Genomic DNA, 16,455 nt, shown 5'->3' with positions numbered 1-16,455 from the left:
ATTCATGCATTTAAGCAGACTAGAGGTTTTTACAACATTTAGTGAATTGTATGTAAAACCTCACATAATTAGTAATGAAACCCAGAGACTATTTGTTCATGCACCAGGCTCTTTATAAAAAAAAAATGCATCTAATCTTTCCTTAAGCAGATATTTTGTTGTTGTGGGTTTAACAGTGGAGCTTTTTGTTTCCTGCAATCCTCTTAGCCTTTTAAGCTCAGTTGCAGTAATTTCCTTACAGATGAGGTCTGTGCTGTTCTGAAGCTTGACAATACTGTAGTTGGGCAGACCAACTGGAAACCTATTTCAAACCAGTCATGGGATCAGAAGTTTACATTGGAGCTGGACAGAGTGCGTATAATGTTGACAAATCTCATATTCCTGATTTTACATTTAGTACCATTTTTAATAGAATTTTTATATATTACCTTTTTTTTTAAATTCAAACACATTGTACTTTTCATAAAATGTATAATCTTAAAGTGCCTAAGGTGGTTTACATTACTTTAAGATTACAAGGGTTAGCTTGATAACAATTATAAACTGGTTAAAGTAACGCACTTAATATACACTACTGTACAAATGTTTTAGGCAGGTGTAAAAAAATAATGCTGTAAGCTAAGAATCCGTTCAGAAAAAAGTTTTATTAGCTTATTTTTTATCAATTAACAAAATGGGAAGTAAATGAACAGAAATTAAAATCAAATCAATATATGGTGTGACCACCCTTTGCCTTAAAACATCCTTGATTATTCTAGGTAAACTTGCACAGTTTTTGAAGGAACTTGGCAGATAGGTTGTTTCAAACAGGTGGTCTGTCAATGTAGGATGCAGTAAGTCATTCTGTCTCTTAATGTAATCCACACATTCTCGATGATGTTGGGGCCAAACTACTTTCAGGAAGGACTCCTTGTTCCTTTTTTTTTTTTTAATGACATTGGCTGTATGGGGGTCGTTGTCCTTCACAGAATACATTTTGGGCCTCCTAGATTGTGTGGCATGATGGATAACTATCTGCCTGTATTTCTCAACATTGAGGACACCATTAATTGGGCAATGTTTAAGACCATAGATGCAGCAGTCGGCCAAGGAATCTTAAAGTGGTTGTATAGTCAATTTTTGGACTTTAACCTACAGGAAAGGCTTGCCTGTAGGTAAAAAAAAAAATCTCCTAAACCTGTACGGTTTAGGAGATATTCCCCCTCGCAATGCGGCACATGCGCACAGGGGATTTTCAGCTGAAAGTCTGGCAGACGCCGGACCCTGTCGGAAAGAAATCTCCCGCATGCGTGCGAGTGACGACATCGCGGCTCCAGCCACTCACAGTCCCGGAGCCATGATACCCAGAAGAAATGCCTAGGGAACATGTCGGCTCCCTCGGCGTGGATCAAACCAGATGTCGGGGCCTTGTTCTAAGGTATTTCATAATGAGTTAGTATGCGGTGCATACTAGCTCATTATGCCTTTTCCTTTGCAGGTCAGGGGGAAAAAAAAAACTTCAGCAGGTATAGAACTGCTTTAATGCAGCAGATGAAAGACTGCTTGCTTCCCTTTAGTATTAGATGATGGTCACAGTTCTCCAGACAGTAGATGGGTGTACCTAGGTCCCATTGGTTTCTGCCCATTCTGTGCTGATGTCACTGCTGGACCTCTTTCGATGTCAAAGGGAAGTATGTTGGGTCTTTCATCTTTGGCTGACCGCTGCATCTACAGTCCATGGTGTTGCCTGTTTCTTTGTGTCGCTTCAAAGGAGCTTGAACAGCACATCTTGAAACCCTAGCTATTTTGAAATCTCTGCCTGGGAGAGACCTTACTAATGCAGTATAAACCTTGTGTGGTGTTGCTGTGCTCAGTGTGCCATGGTGTATGAACTGAAACTGTCTTCCACAAGCTCACCTTAGTAGCAGTTTGGCTGTTCCTCACCCAGTTCTAAGCCTCCTATACAGCTGCTTCTGTTTTAGCTAATGACGGTTTCTACCTAAATATGAAATTGATCAGTCCCACCAGCGCACCTGCTTGGTATAATTAATCATACACCTGACTCTAATCCTACAAAATCCCTGACTTTGTGCATGTGTACAAAGCGTTGTAAGTATTGATGCTGGTTTGAAGTCTAAGGGTCCTTTCACTCAGTGCTGATCCGCCCGTGGATATCCGCTTGCTCAGCGGGGATCGTCGGAGCGAGCTCCGCTGAGCAGGAAGATGACAGGTCTGTCTCTGCACACTGTGCAGGGACGGACCTGTCACAGCGCCGCTCTCCCCTATGGCCGATGACGGATGGAAAAATGGCTTTTTCCTCCGTCACACTTTTTCGGATTGGAGCGGGTCGGATGTCAGCGGACTTGTCACCGCTGACATCCGACGCTCCATAGACCTCTATGGAGCATCCGTTCAGGTCCGCCTGAAAAACTGACAGGCGGACCTGAACGGATCGTCCGTGTGAAAGGGGCCAAAGGGTAATCGCATCAAATATTTGATTTAGATTTTTCTTCTGTTCACTTTGCATTTTGTAAATTCAAAAATATATATTTTCATTGTTTGTCTTTATTAAAGTTTTCTTACTTTACAACATTTCCTCACATCTGCCTAAACCTTTGCACAGTACTGTATCTGCAGTGCCATTCATTGTGGGTGGTGTCCTAACGCACTTTAACGTAGAGTCTGACGCACTGCAACATTCTCAAATGCGTGTACTGCGTGTTGTGTTATGCACTGTTGCTATTTTTTTTTCATCTGATGTAGTACTTTGGTAATCCATTTTTAAAGGAATGGGATGCTGTAATACAACAAATGTTAACACATATTGACAATGTCTTAAAGCAGAAATCCAAAAGTTAATACTTATATTGCATCATACCAATTCTTAGATGTGAAGACTGCATTTTGTTTGTTTTTCGTTTTTTTTTTTTTTTAGGCTTTCTTTTTCACCTGATGACCTAGCCGGTACATCTGTTGTGTTTCAACAGCACAAGCCCTCCTATAAATGTGTGATTTAGAGGGTTAAGAGAAACCATTTACAACCGACGGGTGCTAACAATGATCAGCTTGTAAAATATTTATCATAAAAGAAAAACTGTTGTAACAGTGTGAGCTGGAGTTTGGCTTCAGTTAGTTTACCTAAATCTGCTAGTCCATCTAACACTACCCTCATCCAAAACTGACATTGCCCCTGTCCAAAGGTGCCCCCTGTGCTCCTTCAACCAGAGTTGGGGCACTCTAATTCAGGAGGCATGTTAGATGCCATCTAAGGATTGGAAGGCTGCAATATATTAAATTTTTGGTTTGGGGTTTAATACCACTTTCATGCACAACAGATAGCTGAAGTGTGGTTTCAGCCTTGGGTTTAGTGTTAGCCCAAGTCTCCTGTATAGGAGGCTTAGAACCGGGTGAGGCACAGCCCTTCTTACACTGATTGACTGGGGGTGGGCAGAACTCCGCTTTAAAGACGAAAGACAAAGGTTGTTGCAAAATTGTCTCAGATATGTCAGTATAATTATGCATGCAGCACAATCAACAATTTAATTCAGCATGTCTTTTTTATCTTTACTTTCCTTATGAATTTGCTGCTACAATAGCGCCGTAGAGTAAAAGTGCTGAAAATAAGTACTACTCAAATTTGTTGCAAGCACCAGTACAAACCATGAAATTGTTGCTGGATTTATGTGAATTTGGCACAAGGATTTTGACTGCTTTGAAGTCAGCAGGAAATCTGTCCACAGATCCCTGCTGACCAGGTGGATGGCTGGTCTGTGTCTGTTTGCTTATGCAGAGCAGACACACACAGCCTGCTCTTTTCTATGGGCAGTCAGAGGTAAATGGTCCACTTGTCTGTTTACACTAGACTGCCTTCCGATCCACCAGACGGATGGGAAACTGATTCTCATATGTCTGTTTTTAGTGGACAGGATCTGATGGTGTCAATGGACACATGTCATGAAAGAAATGTCACAAATTCCTCATTGAATCACCCTGTTTATTCTGTACAAAAACTTTTATTTATAATAGAGGTTCTGTGGTCTGTTTTAAACCAGTTTGCCCCTTTTCTTCTTAGTCCCGAGAATTGGAGATTTCGGTGTTCTGGAGAGACTGGAGATCTTTGTGTGCTGTGAAGTTTCTGAGGTTAGAAGATTTCCTAGACAACCAGAGACATGGCATGTGTCTGTACCTGGAGCCACAGGGCACGCTCTTTGCAGAGGTGAGAACTTGAAAAGTAACCATTTAGTAGCTCTTCTCCAGTGCCAGGCTCCTTTGTGTGTTTAAACCACAATTCCTTGACTGCAGACCTTTTGTAGACTTATGTAGACTCGCATCTCTGCTGCCAAGGCTAATGGTGCTGGAGGATTAAAATGAGCTCCATGTCTGAGGAAGGGTTGTATTATGTATCCAGTGCCCACAAGCAAGTAAAAATGCTTGTTATATGCTTGCTGTGAAGATGCTATGCTTTTCTTTCTTTTTCTTTTTTTTTTTTTTTCTGTGTGTCTCCAGGGGCTGATTATATGTAGTGCTTGCTCTGTGTTGGGTTAGGGCCCTTTCACACTGGTGTTTTTTCCTTGCTAAAAGCACACTAACTATTTAAATCCCATTGGACTTTCACACCACCGTGCTACGGGTGCGGTGCATTTTGAAAAAGTCCTGCCCTGCTGCAGCATTAATGCAATTTTCAAGACTGCACAAAAAATGCAGCTCCCATTTAAAGAATAAGAAACGCGTCAAAAACACCTGTTGCGTGTTTTGTGAGTGAGTCACGTATGTGTTTCACAAGTGCATGCCAACCAGAAAACACACAAACACATCAATAACAAATGCGTTTTTTTTTTTTAAATGTTTTTTCAACTGAACAGTATGAAAGTACCCTTAGACTTTTATATTTTTTTTAAAGTGTAACTAAGGTTTTTTTGTGGTTTTGTGTGGAGGTGTGTTGGAACACCTGTCAGATTTTATTGCTGTCTGTGCCCCCATTAGGGAGGTTCTATTTGTCCTGGTTACTGATATCATCAAAAGTGAAAGTAAAACGATATCCTAGATTTTAGGTTGTTGCCAAAACCGTAATAAAGTAATGTAGACACTAGTTCTGGGGACACCTCAGGATTCCTTCACTTATAAATTCTTATTCAAGAGAAAAGAACAGTCCAAATTGTACATATAAACCCAACAGTACAGACATTGGGGACTTTTTCTTCCAGGTATCGTTAGAGTAATGTCAATATGGTTCATATTATAACAGTCTTTCCTCTCTAGTAGTACAGAATTTGTTTATTATAAAGATCATATCAGAATTTTAGAAAATAATATAGGGAAATGGTGGTCAGAGAGCATTGGAAGAGAAAAATGGGGGGGAAAGTTGAACAAAAGACCATAGCAAATAGAATACAAAAGGGGTGGGAAAAGAAGATTGGGGGCTCTTCAGGGACAATGGCCAAAGAACCCATTCTGTGAATGTTAGCGAGAGGTGAGGGGAACCAGTGGAGTCTCCATGCAGCAAATATGCTGCCGGCTTTCTTTCCAAAACCACATCTGTAAGATGCTTGATTGTGAGCTCCACTAAATCCCAAATTCCTTGTGGGGAGGGAAACATCAAGTGCAGGGGCCACCATAACATAGTATTAAAAAGTAAACACTTTGTTAAAACATAGCAAGTTACACTCACAAGCGCAAGTAGGAGACAGCTGGTAGTGACCAGATTTGCAGCACTGGGGCTTAGTGCCCGACCATGAGGGAAATGCACAAGTGACAGCCAAAAATATAGTGTTGGGTGCTGGGTGATGTATAGAAGCCAAGACTCCTCTTAAAGATTGGAAACCAGCTACGATGACATGGAACGCCCTCTGCCTGGTGCCAACATTACTCAGGCATGTGCAGTCAATGAACGCGTTTCCAGGCATATCTGTTTTTTTCATCATTGGCTTACTAGATCTAGTCTGTATCCGATTGATTGTATCTGATTGTTCGTAGAAAGGGCTACAAGGGGAGTATAAATATCAAGGGGTATAATGGGAAACCCTGAAGTATCCCGTTAAGGATATAGCAAGGTTCGGTGTATGCATGCTCAAACTTGACTGCAGCCAATGGACTATAGTACAGGGCAGACAGCCACTTGTGCATTACCTCACCCAAATGTATTCATTCTAGAGTGGCTTGGAGGAATTCCCAATCAACTCTATCAATGCTTTTTCATCAACAGTTGACAAGAGAACTGGGGGTCAGGGATGTGGGATTGAAGTGTGGATAAGATCTTTGTGTTCTCACCTTGTGTTTTTTTTTTTTTTTGACTACAGGACAGGAAGTTGAGGGATATCTCCCCTTTGGGACATGTGGCCAAAAAAACCCTGATGGGTTATAACACTCTTTACTCCATCTTAAATGGGGGGGGGGGAGGGATGGTTTTGTCTCTAGTTACTTTACCCATTTTTTTTATTCATAGCTTCAGAGCTGCCCATGCCATGAGTATTTTGCACCATTCTTACTGCTTACTTGTACCCTTCAGAATGACTGCCTACTTACTGCTTGCTGTAGTAAATGTGTCTTCTTTCATTGACTGTAGGGGGAGAGAGTAAAATGATTATGGGACAAAGTGGACTGTATAACTATGTTGCGGTACATTTATTGCAACAACCTGCTACATGAATAATTCAATCAATGTCATCTGAGTAAATGAAATACCTGGGTTCTCCTTACCAAATATACGTAACAGTGGCGATCAATCAGTGTATTAAACCTGTTTGAAGAATGTTACACAATTTTGGTGCAATTTTTTCTCTGGTAAATGTATCCTTTGTGTAAAAAGGTTCCAGACAGGTAATCTGTTTTTCTTTATGCACAGGTAACCTTTTTCAATCCTGTTATTGAAAGGAGACCAAAACTCCAGAGACAGAAAAAGATTTTTTCAAAGCAACAAGGTAACGTTCTGTTTTTACATTTTCAAATCTTGTCATCACTAGATGTTGATGGCCTTCAAGGATGTAGTTCTCTGCTTTTACCACTTATTCATTGTTAACAGGAAAAACATTCCTCAGAGCTCCACAGATGAACATTAACATTGCCACATGGGGGCGACTTGTGAGACGGGCAATTCCCACAGTTAATCACTCTGGCACTTACAGCCCTCAGATTTCTGTTCCTGCTGCCATGCCGATTGTGGACCCACAGAGTGTGGAGCTATCTCCGTCAGTGAGGTATGTGCATTATCGCAAACGCAATTATAAACCTTACAGCACCTACCACTTTGTAGTTAAATTTATAAAGGTCCTTCATGCCTCTTTATATTGCTAAATTATTGTCATCCTTAAACAATTGCATGAGCTAATGTAGACCTATTCTTCTGTTTGGGACATGATTGACTTTCAGATTTTTATTTTCAAATATATAAAAATGAGCTAGGGAATGTAAATTTAATTAGATGTTTTTCTTCCTTAAAGCGAATCTCCTATAGGCAAGCTGGACTTTGAAATAGAACCAGAAGCACCTGATGTACCACCCCGGGCGTCATCACTAGACCTTGATGTCTATCAGGCTTCAATAGACATTAAAGCACCAAGCATACCAGCTCAGGTAAAGATTTATGCATATGCTTCCAGTTTTGGTTCTAGCTTCTATAATGTTCCAGTGCTGCTTCTTGGAAGAGGGAAGGGTCCCTTTCTCCCTTTTTTCTATTTTCTGATCCTACTTGCATCACAATTTTAACATTTATATAATCACACTAATGTACTGACTGTACACCAACAATTGTGTACCCGTGGACCAGATTTGCCTGACCTCCTTTAAAATCTAGCTGAATTTATTGTGATATGCTACAGTTTTAGGTTTTGTTTTTCCTCAAATTAGATGGTCTTTACTCCCTTAACCAATTGTCGACCAGGCCATAGCCGAAAAACGGCTACAGCATGGTCGGATAACTCTGGGTGTGTGTACTATAACGTCCTCCCAGAATGATGCTCCCGCCCACTGGAATGTCCGTGAGCGTTGGGTCTTACAGACCCGGCGTGTCACGGATCTGGGTGAAGGGCCAATGACAGCGGCCCTTTACTATGTGATCACTCTGTCCAATGACAGAGCTATCAGATGTCAACAAACCAGAGCTTGTCCAGTTCAGCTCCTCCCCTCTCCTCGCACCGATCGATACAGTGTGCGAGTAGACTGGCAGAGACGGGTGTAGCAGCGCTGTGGGCTGGATCTGAAGTGCCCACAGCGCTTGTCTGTGCCCATACAGATGGCTCATCCGTGCCATGCCGGTGTTCATCCGTGCCACATCAAGGCTCATTCATCCATGCTCCTCAGTGCCACTACAGTGCCTCACAGAAGTGTAATGGGTAGTCAGATTAGATTTGAAATGTACAGCATGTAAAGTTGTGAGTGTACAGCTTGTATAACAGCGTAAATTTGCTTTCCCCTTAACGCCCAACACACAGCCATTAATGTCTAAACCACTGGCAACAAAAGTGAGTACACCTTTAAGTGAAAATATCCAAATTGGGTGCAATTAGCCATTTTGCCTCCCCGTTGTCATGTGACTTATTAGTGTTGCCAAATCTCAGGTGTGAATGGGAGCAGGTGTGTTTAAATTTGGTGTTATCGCTCTTATTCTCTCATACTGGTCCCTGGAAGTTCAACATGGCACATCATGGCAAAGAACTCTGAGGATCTAAAAAAAAATTTGTTTCTCTACATGAAGATGTCCTAAGCTATAAGAAGATTGCCAAGACCCTGAAACTGAGCTGCAACACAGTGACCAAGACCATATAACTGTTGGACAGGTTCCACTCAGAGCAGGCCTCGCTATGGTCGACCAAAGGAGTTAAGTGCACGTGCTCAGCGTCATATCCAGAGGTTGTCTTTGGGAGATAGACATATGAGTGCTGCTAGCATTGCTGCAAAGGTTGTAGGGATGGGGGGGTCAGCCTGTCAGTGGCCAGACCATACGCCGCACACTGCATCAAATTGGTCTGCATAGCTGTCATGCCAGAAGGAAGCCTCTTCTAAAGATGATGCACAAAGCCTGAAAACAGTTTGCTGAATACAAGCAGAGTAAGGAAATAAATTACTGGAGCCATGTCCTGTGGTCTGATGAGACCAAGGTAAACTCATTTGGTTTAGATGGTGTCAAGTGCGTGTGGCGGCCACCAGGTGAGGAGTACAAAGACAAGTGTGTTTTGCCTACAGTCAAGCATGGGGGTGAGAGTGTCATGGTCTGGGGTTGCATGAGTGCTTCTGGCACTGGGGAGCTACAGTTCATTGAGGGAACCATGAATGGCAACATGTACTTTGACATACTGAAGCAGAGAATGATCACCTCCCTTTAGAGACTGGGCCGCAGGGCAGTATTCCAACATGAAAACGACCCTAAACACACCTTCAAGATGACCACTGCCTGGCTAAAGAAGCTGAGGGTAAAGGTGGTGGACTGGCCAAGCATGTCTCCAGACCTAAACCCTATTGAGCATCTGTGGGGCATCCTCAAACGGAAGGGGGAGGAGCACAAGGTCTCTAATCCACCAGCTCTGTGATGTCATCATGGAGGAGTGGAAGAGGACTCCAGTGGCTATCTGTGAAGCTTTGGTGAACTTCATGCCCAAGAGGGTTAAGGCAGAGCTGGAAAATTAATGGTGGCCACACAAAATATTGACACTTTGGGCGCAATGTGGCCTTTTTCACTTGGACCCCTTTCTCACTGAAGATCGCCCGCGCTTTACCGGCACTGTGCAGGTGGGAGCGGGCCGCTTTTAACCCAAAAAAGGGGGTTAAAAGCGCTTCTGCCGAAGCCGCTGCCCTTTAATCTCAATGGGAGGTGTGGTTTAGGAGCGGTGTATACAATCGGGCTTTCACACTGGGGAGGCAGTTTACAGGTGCTATTTTTAGCGCTAACATGCCTGTAAAGCGCCTTCAGTGTGAAAGGAGTCTTTAGGGGTGTACTCACTTTTGTTACCAGCGGTTTAGACATTAATCAATCGCTGTGTGAGTTATTTTGAGTGGACAGCAAATTTACACAATTATACAAGATGTACACTCCCTACTTTACATTGTAGCAAAGTGTAAGTTCTTAAATGTTGCATGAAAAAGATATAATAAAATATTTACGGAAATGTGAGAAGTGTACTCTTTCGTGAGATACTGTATGCTTCCCTGGGACTTTAAATTGGTTCCCTCTGCCTTGCAGAAATCATCCCTTGAATCCACTGGGTACGTACCTTTTAAAATCCTTGCCCGCAAAGTGGCCTATTTGATAGCCATCACAGCTGTCAGATGTTCAGTTTCTGAACTAGGGGCCCTTTTTCTATAGAGTCTTTCTTCATACTTCACAAAGACAAGGTTGTCTTATGCCTTGCTCTCAAGTATCTCTCTACATTACCTGGATGTAGTCAGAGTCCAAGCATTTCTAAAAGCTACAGATTCCCTGTTTGTTCTTGTCCCTTTTGTGAGATACTGTATGTAGCTAGAACACCTGATGGTGCTCCCTGCATGTTGGCCAGGCTGTGTAAAAGTCTCACACGTGTGGTATCACCATACTCTGGAGGAGTAGCAGAATGTATTTTGGGGTGGTAGTTGCAAGTATGCTTATGCTGTGTGTGAGAAATAACTTTTTATGACAATTTTGTGAAAAAAAAGGAAAAAAAAAAATCTTCATTTTGCAAAGAACAGTGGGAAAAATGTACAACTTCAAAAAACTTCCATGCCATTTACTAAATACTTTGGAATTTCTACCTTCCAAAAAGGAGTCATTTCAGGGGTATTTGTACTTTCCTGACATTTCAGGGCCTCAAGAAATTAAATGGGCTTGTCGGTACATCAGGTGTGATAAATTTAATGATTGGCACCATAGCTTATAGACTCTAAGACCCCTTTCACACTGGGGCATTTTTTCAGGCGCTTTAGCATTAAAAAAGCGCCTGTAAAGCGCCTGAAAGAAGCCTCATCTGCAATCCCAATGTGAAAGCCCGAGTGCTTTCACACTGAGGCGATGCGCTGGCAGGGCGTCAAAGTCCTGCAAGTGGCTTCTTTGTAGTGCTTTTTGGTGAATACACCGCTCCTAAAGCACCCCTTCCCATTGAAATGAATGGGACGAGCCTGCAAAGCGCTTTTGGCAGTGGTGCTTTGTTGGGAGCGCTTGTAACCTTTTATTTGGCCACTAGCAAGGGTTAAAAGTGCTCGAAAAACACTGGTAAATCGCTGCTAGTTTAAGTGGCGCTTTACAAGCGTTTTTCGGGTGCTAGCAGTGTGAAAGGGCTCTTAAAGCACTTGGGCTTTCACATTAGGATTGCAGACGCTCTTTTTTGTAAAAAAAAAAAAAAAAAAAAAAGCGCCTGAAAAACACCCCCATGTGAAAGGGGTCTAAAACTTTCATAAAGACCAAATCCTATATGCTGATTTGGGTTATTTTAACCAAAGATATGTGGTAGGATAAATTTTGGCCAAAATGTATGATGAAAAATTACTAATTTTGCAAAGTTTTATAGCTGAAACAAAGAAAAATGCATCTATTTATTTTTTGACAAAATTTTTTAAGTATTTTTTTTCATTTATAGCGCAAAAAATAACTCGGTAATTAAATACCACCAAAAGAAAGCTCTATTTGTGTGGGGAAAAAAGACAAAAAATTTGTATAGTTAGTGTTGTATGACTGAGTAATTGTTGAAAATGGGAGATCGCTGAAAACTGGTCTGGTTAGGAAGTTAAGTGCCCAGTGGGCAAGTGGTTAAAAATGTTTTTTGTTAACCCAAAAAAAAGTATTTTTTTTCATTTATAGCGCAAAAAATAACTCGGTAATTAAATACCACCAAAAGAAAGCTCTATTTGTGTGGGGAAAAAAGACAAAAAATTTGTATAGTTAGTGTTGTATGACTGAGTAATTGTTGAAAATGGGAGATCGCTGAAAACTGGTCTGGTTAGGAAGTTAAGTGCCCAGTGGGCAAGTGGTTAAAAATGTTTTTTGTTAACCCAAAAACACCATCATCAGAGTACATTCCTCTTTCAGCCGCAGCCCTGCTCTGTCTCCCCCCTTCCTGTGTCCGCACTGCCCATTCCCGTCCTGCTGCTCAAATGGTTAACGTTACATTAGCCTCTTTGTTGATTCATCTAATATACCCCTGTGACTGTGCTTTATAAAAAATGCAGCTATATACCTTGTTTGCTGAGCACAGATGGGTGATCACGTGACATGCCGCTTTTCTTCTCTCGCATGACAGCTACAGCGGTCGGCCGCCTGTCTCCTCCTCCTCCACTCCTGAATAAGGATGAGCTCAGGAGTGTTCGCATACTCCATGTGCAGAGCCTGCCAGGAAGTCGGCACAGTGCTGTGCTAATCACAGGCAGTGAGACATTGCCCGATCTCTGCAGCCGCGAATCCGGAATGTCTCGCTGCCTGTGATTAGCGCAGCGCTGTACTTACTTCCTGGCGGGCTCTGCACAGGGAGTATGCGAACACGCCTGAGCTCATCCTTACTCCTGAATGCCGTCAGTGGGGGAACCTCAGCCCCGCCCACTGCATCTGTCGTGCCGAGAGAGGAGTGTCTGCATGCCACATGATCGCCGATCTGTGATCAGTAAACGCGGTATATAGCTGCACTTTTAATAAAGCGCAGTCACTGGGAAATTGGATAAATCAACAAAGAGGATACTGTAAAGTTAACCCTGTGGGTTAACAAACACTTTAATGCATTGTTTGAGGAAATTCTCATTAACCATATTTGGGGCTTTTGCTTCCCAGACTGAGTTGCAACATGCAACCATTCCACAGGCTTATGTGATCTTGATAAACTGAATGGCCTTACAAGTTCCTGGAGATCAGCAACTTGTAGGCTTTGATTGCTCAGCAGTCAAAAGGGTGTTTGGCAGGTGCCCCCAAACCACTGGATTAAAAAAAAAAAAAAAAAAGTCCAATGACCCGCTCAATACATACTACTTGATTGCCAGGCACCACAATGCTTTTCTCCAAACTGAATGCTACAAAGTTCATGCTGTGAGTAGGCATTGGCACAGTAGCGGCTGAACAACATGTAGGCTGGATTTACTCCTTCATCCACAAGGTGACTGTATCCTAAAGAAGAGGCAAATTTTAAGTACAAATAAACCTCTTTATTGACTGTCCTATTCTCTCTTTCTCAAAGGATCCTGGAACAAATTATGAATACTCAAATAACAGAAACAATGTAGCTACAAAACCGATAACAGATCTAACGGGTGAAGCGGAAATCACTGTGTCAGATGTGGAATATAACTCTCGAGAGACAGAGGAAAAAGGGTAATGCTGTCACCCAAGTCCGTGTTTGTCATGTTTGTGTCTACTGGATTGACAGACCCCATAATATTATTGAATTTTCTCCACAGAGTGCAGCCTCGGTTCCAGTTCAGTTTGAAGGACTTCCACTGTTGTGCAGTATTAGGCAGAGGACATTTTGGAAAGGTGTGTATTGTGAGAGATCATGAAGGATACCGCTGGAAATAGAATTTGTGTATAATTATATTGTGACAACTTTCTGCCTTCATTTCAGGTGCTACTGGCAGAGTACAAAAACACTAATGAAATGTTTGCAATCAAAGCCTTAAAGAAAGGAGATATTGTAGCTCGTGATGAAGTTGACAGGTATGTCCATCTAAAATATATAAATTGTAAAGATTATTTTTAAAATTTAAGAAAACTGAAGTCACTGTACCGCTAAGGAAATTATTATTTTTTTGTTTTGTCACACTGCCCTCTTGTGGCATTTATTTTTCATCAAACATGTCTGTCTAGTTCTTTCTTGCTAGCTGCAGTAACAGTATTTATAGTATGTGCTGTCCTGTTAGCCAAGCTCTGCTTGCTCTAGAGGGGCTGAAAAATCAAATTAATTGAATTTGTGACGTATTGTCCCCACAGCCAGTATACCATTTCCCACGCTGCCCTGACACAAGGTTAATTACATTATGAATATCAACTCTTTGGAAATTTTAGTGTATTATAGGGTTTCTCATCCAACTATAAATCGCACACGTTAATATTTATTATTCAATACTCACTGCACTTGGCTTTAAACAGTCAATAGACCTCATGCTTATGCTAAATGGAGGTTCTTGCATGTAATACACACAGCTGCTATTTGTGTGATACATACAATCTCATGCAACAGTCTGTTCACCAAATATATGGTCAGAGGCCAGATTTTTGCTGATGGAGCTCTCAGCATGCACTTGCCTATCTTTTGTTCCTCTAATGCTCTGTTCGACATCAGGAGTGAGGAAACCTCAACCTGTGTAAGCTCTATTGTGATCTCCAGTTGGAGCTCTCCTTTCAACTACATAACAGTAGTAGGCCATTTATCAAGCACCACTCCTGCGCCTCCATCCCTAGAAATACTGGATTTTTTTTTTCTGGTGCAGGGGCACACAGGCAAATGTGAGTACGTGCTGCAAGGGTCCTTGCTCTCTCTAAATATTTCCAATAGCCGATTTGTATTCATATTTTACTGTTGCGCTTTCTTTAACTGTTTTCTTTCTGCTGTACTTTAGCCTTATGTGTGAGAAACGCATCTTTGAAACTGTGAATAGTGTGCGGCACCCGTTCCTGGTGAACCTGTTTGCTTGTTTCCAAACCAAAGATCACGTGTGCTTTGTGATGGAGTATGCAGCTGGAGGAGACTTAATGATGCACATTCACACGGATGTTTTTTCTGAACCAAGAGCTGTGTAAGTTGTTTCTAAACTACTTCAGATATCTGCTGGGGTCTATTTTTCCGTAAGTGTAGAAAAGGCTGATTGGGCATGAATGGACTAATCTCCCACTGTGGCTATTGTATTCTTATAGTCAGCAGCTGTCAGAATTACCAGAACAGAAGCTACATCTGATTTGATATAACCACTATTCACCTAACAATTTTCTGCCCAGGTACTTTGACTTGTCTATCGAAAGATGTTAGTTGGGAGGGTGCTTGTAGGGTCACCCTTAATACTAATTTCTGCCATTTTTTGAGGAACTAAACAAAATATGTTCAGTTTATGAATACCTTTTTATGTTCAAGCACTTGAACTAGTAACACAACAGCTGTAAGGATAAGCTTCGAGTTGAACTCATGTTCGACTCGAACATTGCCTGTTCGGTGAAAAATTTGGGGTGTTCGCTGCAAATTTGCAAAGGCGTGGAACACCCTGTACAAGTCTATGGGAGAAACCTAAAGTGCTAATTTTAAACGCTAATATTCAAGTTATCCTAAAAAGTGTTTGGGGACCTGGGTCCTGCCCCAGGGGATCAGGTATCAATGCAAAAAAAAGTTTTAAAACAGACGTTTTTTCAGGAGCAGTGATTTTAATGCTTAAAGTGAAACAATAAAAGTGTAATGTTCCTTTATATTTCTCACCTGGGGGGTGTCTATAGTATGCCTGTGAAGGGGCGCATTTTTCCCGTGCTTAGAACTGTCCCTGCACAAAGTGTCATTCTACAGGAAAAAGTCATTTAAAATCACTTGCAGCTATAATGAATTGTTGGCTCCCCGTAATACAGAGAACAGTCATTGATTAAAAAAAAAAGCGTGGGGTTCCCCCAAATTCAATTACCAGGCCCTTCAGGTCTGGTATGGATATTAAGGGGAACCCCGCGTCAAATAAAAAAAAATGGAGTGGAGTTTCCCCTAACAACCCATACCAGACCCTTTATCTGAGCACACAACCTGGCAGGCCACAGGAAAAGAGGGGGGACGAGAGAGCGCCCCCTCCTGAACCATACCAGGCCACATGCCCTCAACACTGGGAGGATGCTTTGGGGGTCTGTGACCCCTCAAAGCACCTTGTCCTCCATGTTGATGAAGACAAGGGCCTCATCTCCACAACCCTGGCCGGTGGTTGTGGCGGGCGGGGGGCTTATCAGAATCTGGAAGCCCCCTTTAACAAGGGGACCCCCAGATCCCGGCCCCCCCTGTTTAAAATGGTAAGGGGGAACAAAAGTAACCCTACCATTTCACAAAGAAAGTGTAAAAGAATGTTAAAAAAAGACACACACACCATTTGTAAAAGTACTTTATTAAAAATAAAGAAAATGTGTAAAAAAAACTATTCCAGCGGTGGTAATCCACTCTTGCTATCCAGCGACGGATGATCATCTCTCCGGGGTCCAGCGATGGCTGATCTGATCCAGCGACGGGTGATCTCTCTCTTCAGTGCAGCGCCGTCCCCAGCTTCCTGTCCTGATGACTATCATCTCAAGAATTCCCCAAGTAAAAACAGACAGCAATAAAAACCTGACTGAGGTTTTAACCATTCTCCAATGATGATTTCACTCCTGTCACAAAATATTAAAATACTACCTCAACTGGAAAAGTACATCTTGCCTGACATCAGCTTTGTAGCCAAACACATGCTCACAGAGTCAGAAATGGCTAGCTAGACCATTTGTTAATGGCAAAGCGTTAGTGGGCAAAGTACCTATCTGACACTGCATTTGGCTCTACCGTTTCTGTTTGTGACAGCTTCAAGCTACCAGTACACGGGCAAAGTAAC

At 42.1% G+C, this 16,455-nt stretch overlaps 1 protein-coding gene across 2 annotated transcripts in view; it reads left to right on the top strand.

The window, feature by feature from the left end:
• The window catches only part of PKN2 (protein kinase N2), a 192,394-nt gene that overhangs the window by 145,420 nt on the left and 30,519 nt on the right, over positions 1-16,455 (top strand). For both annotated transcript variants that reach the window (XM_077452959.1, XM_077452958.1), the window contains exons 8-16: positions 242-351; positions 4,052-4,195; positions 6,821-6,896; positions 6,998-7,172; positions 7,416-7,548; positions 13,098-13,231; positions 13,318-13,393; positions 13,482-13,573; positions 14,476-14,652. In XM_077452959.1, the coding sequence (XP_077309085.1) occupies positions 242-351; positions 4,052-4,195; positions 6,821-6,896; positions 6,998-7,172; positions 7,416-7,548; positions 13,098-13,231; positions 13,318-13,393; positions 13,482-13,573; positions 14,476-14,652 (1,117 nt within the window). The remainder of the gene's footprint in view (positions 1-241; positions 352-4,051; positions 4,196-6,820; positions 6,897-6,997; positions 7,173-7,415; positions 7,549-13,097; positions 13,232-13,317; positions 13,394-13,481; positions 13,574-14,475; positions 14,653-16,455) is intronic.

Source organism: Lithobates pipiens, unplaced genomic scaffold, assembly GCF_037356315.1.
Source record: "Lithobates pipiens isolate NorthernLeopardFrog02 unplaced genomic scaffold, aLitPip1_a1.2 Scaffold_23, whole genome shotgun sequence".
NCBI classification, from domain to species: Eukaryota; Metazoa; Chordata; class Amphibia; order Anura; family Ranidae; genus Lithobates; species Lithobates pipiens.
This window is presented reverse-complemented; position numbering and strand designations above follow the sequence as displayed.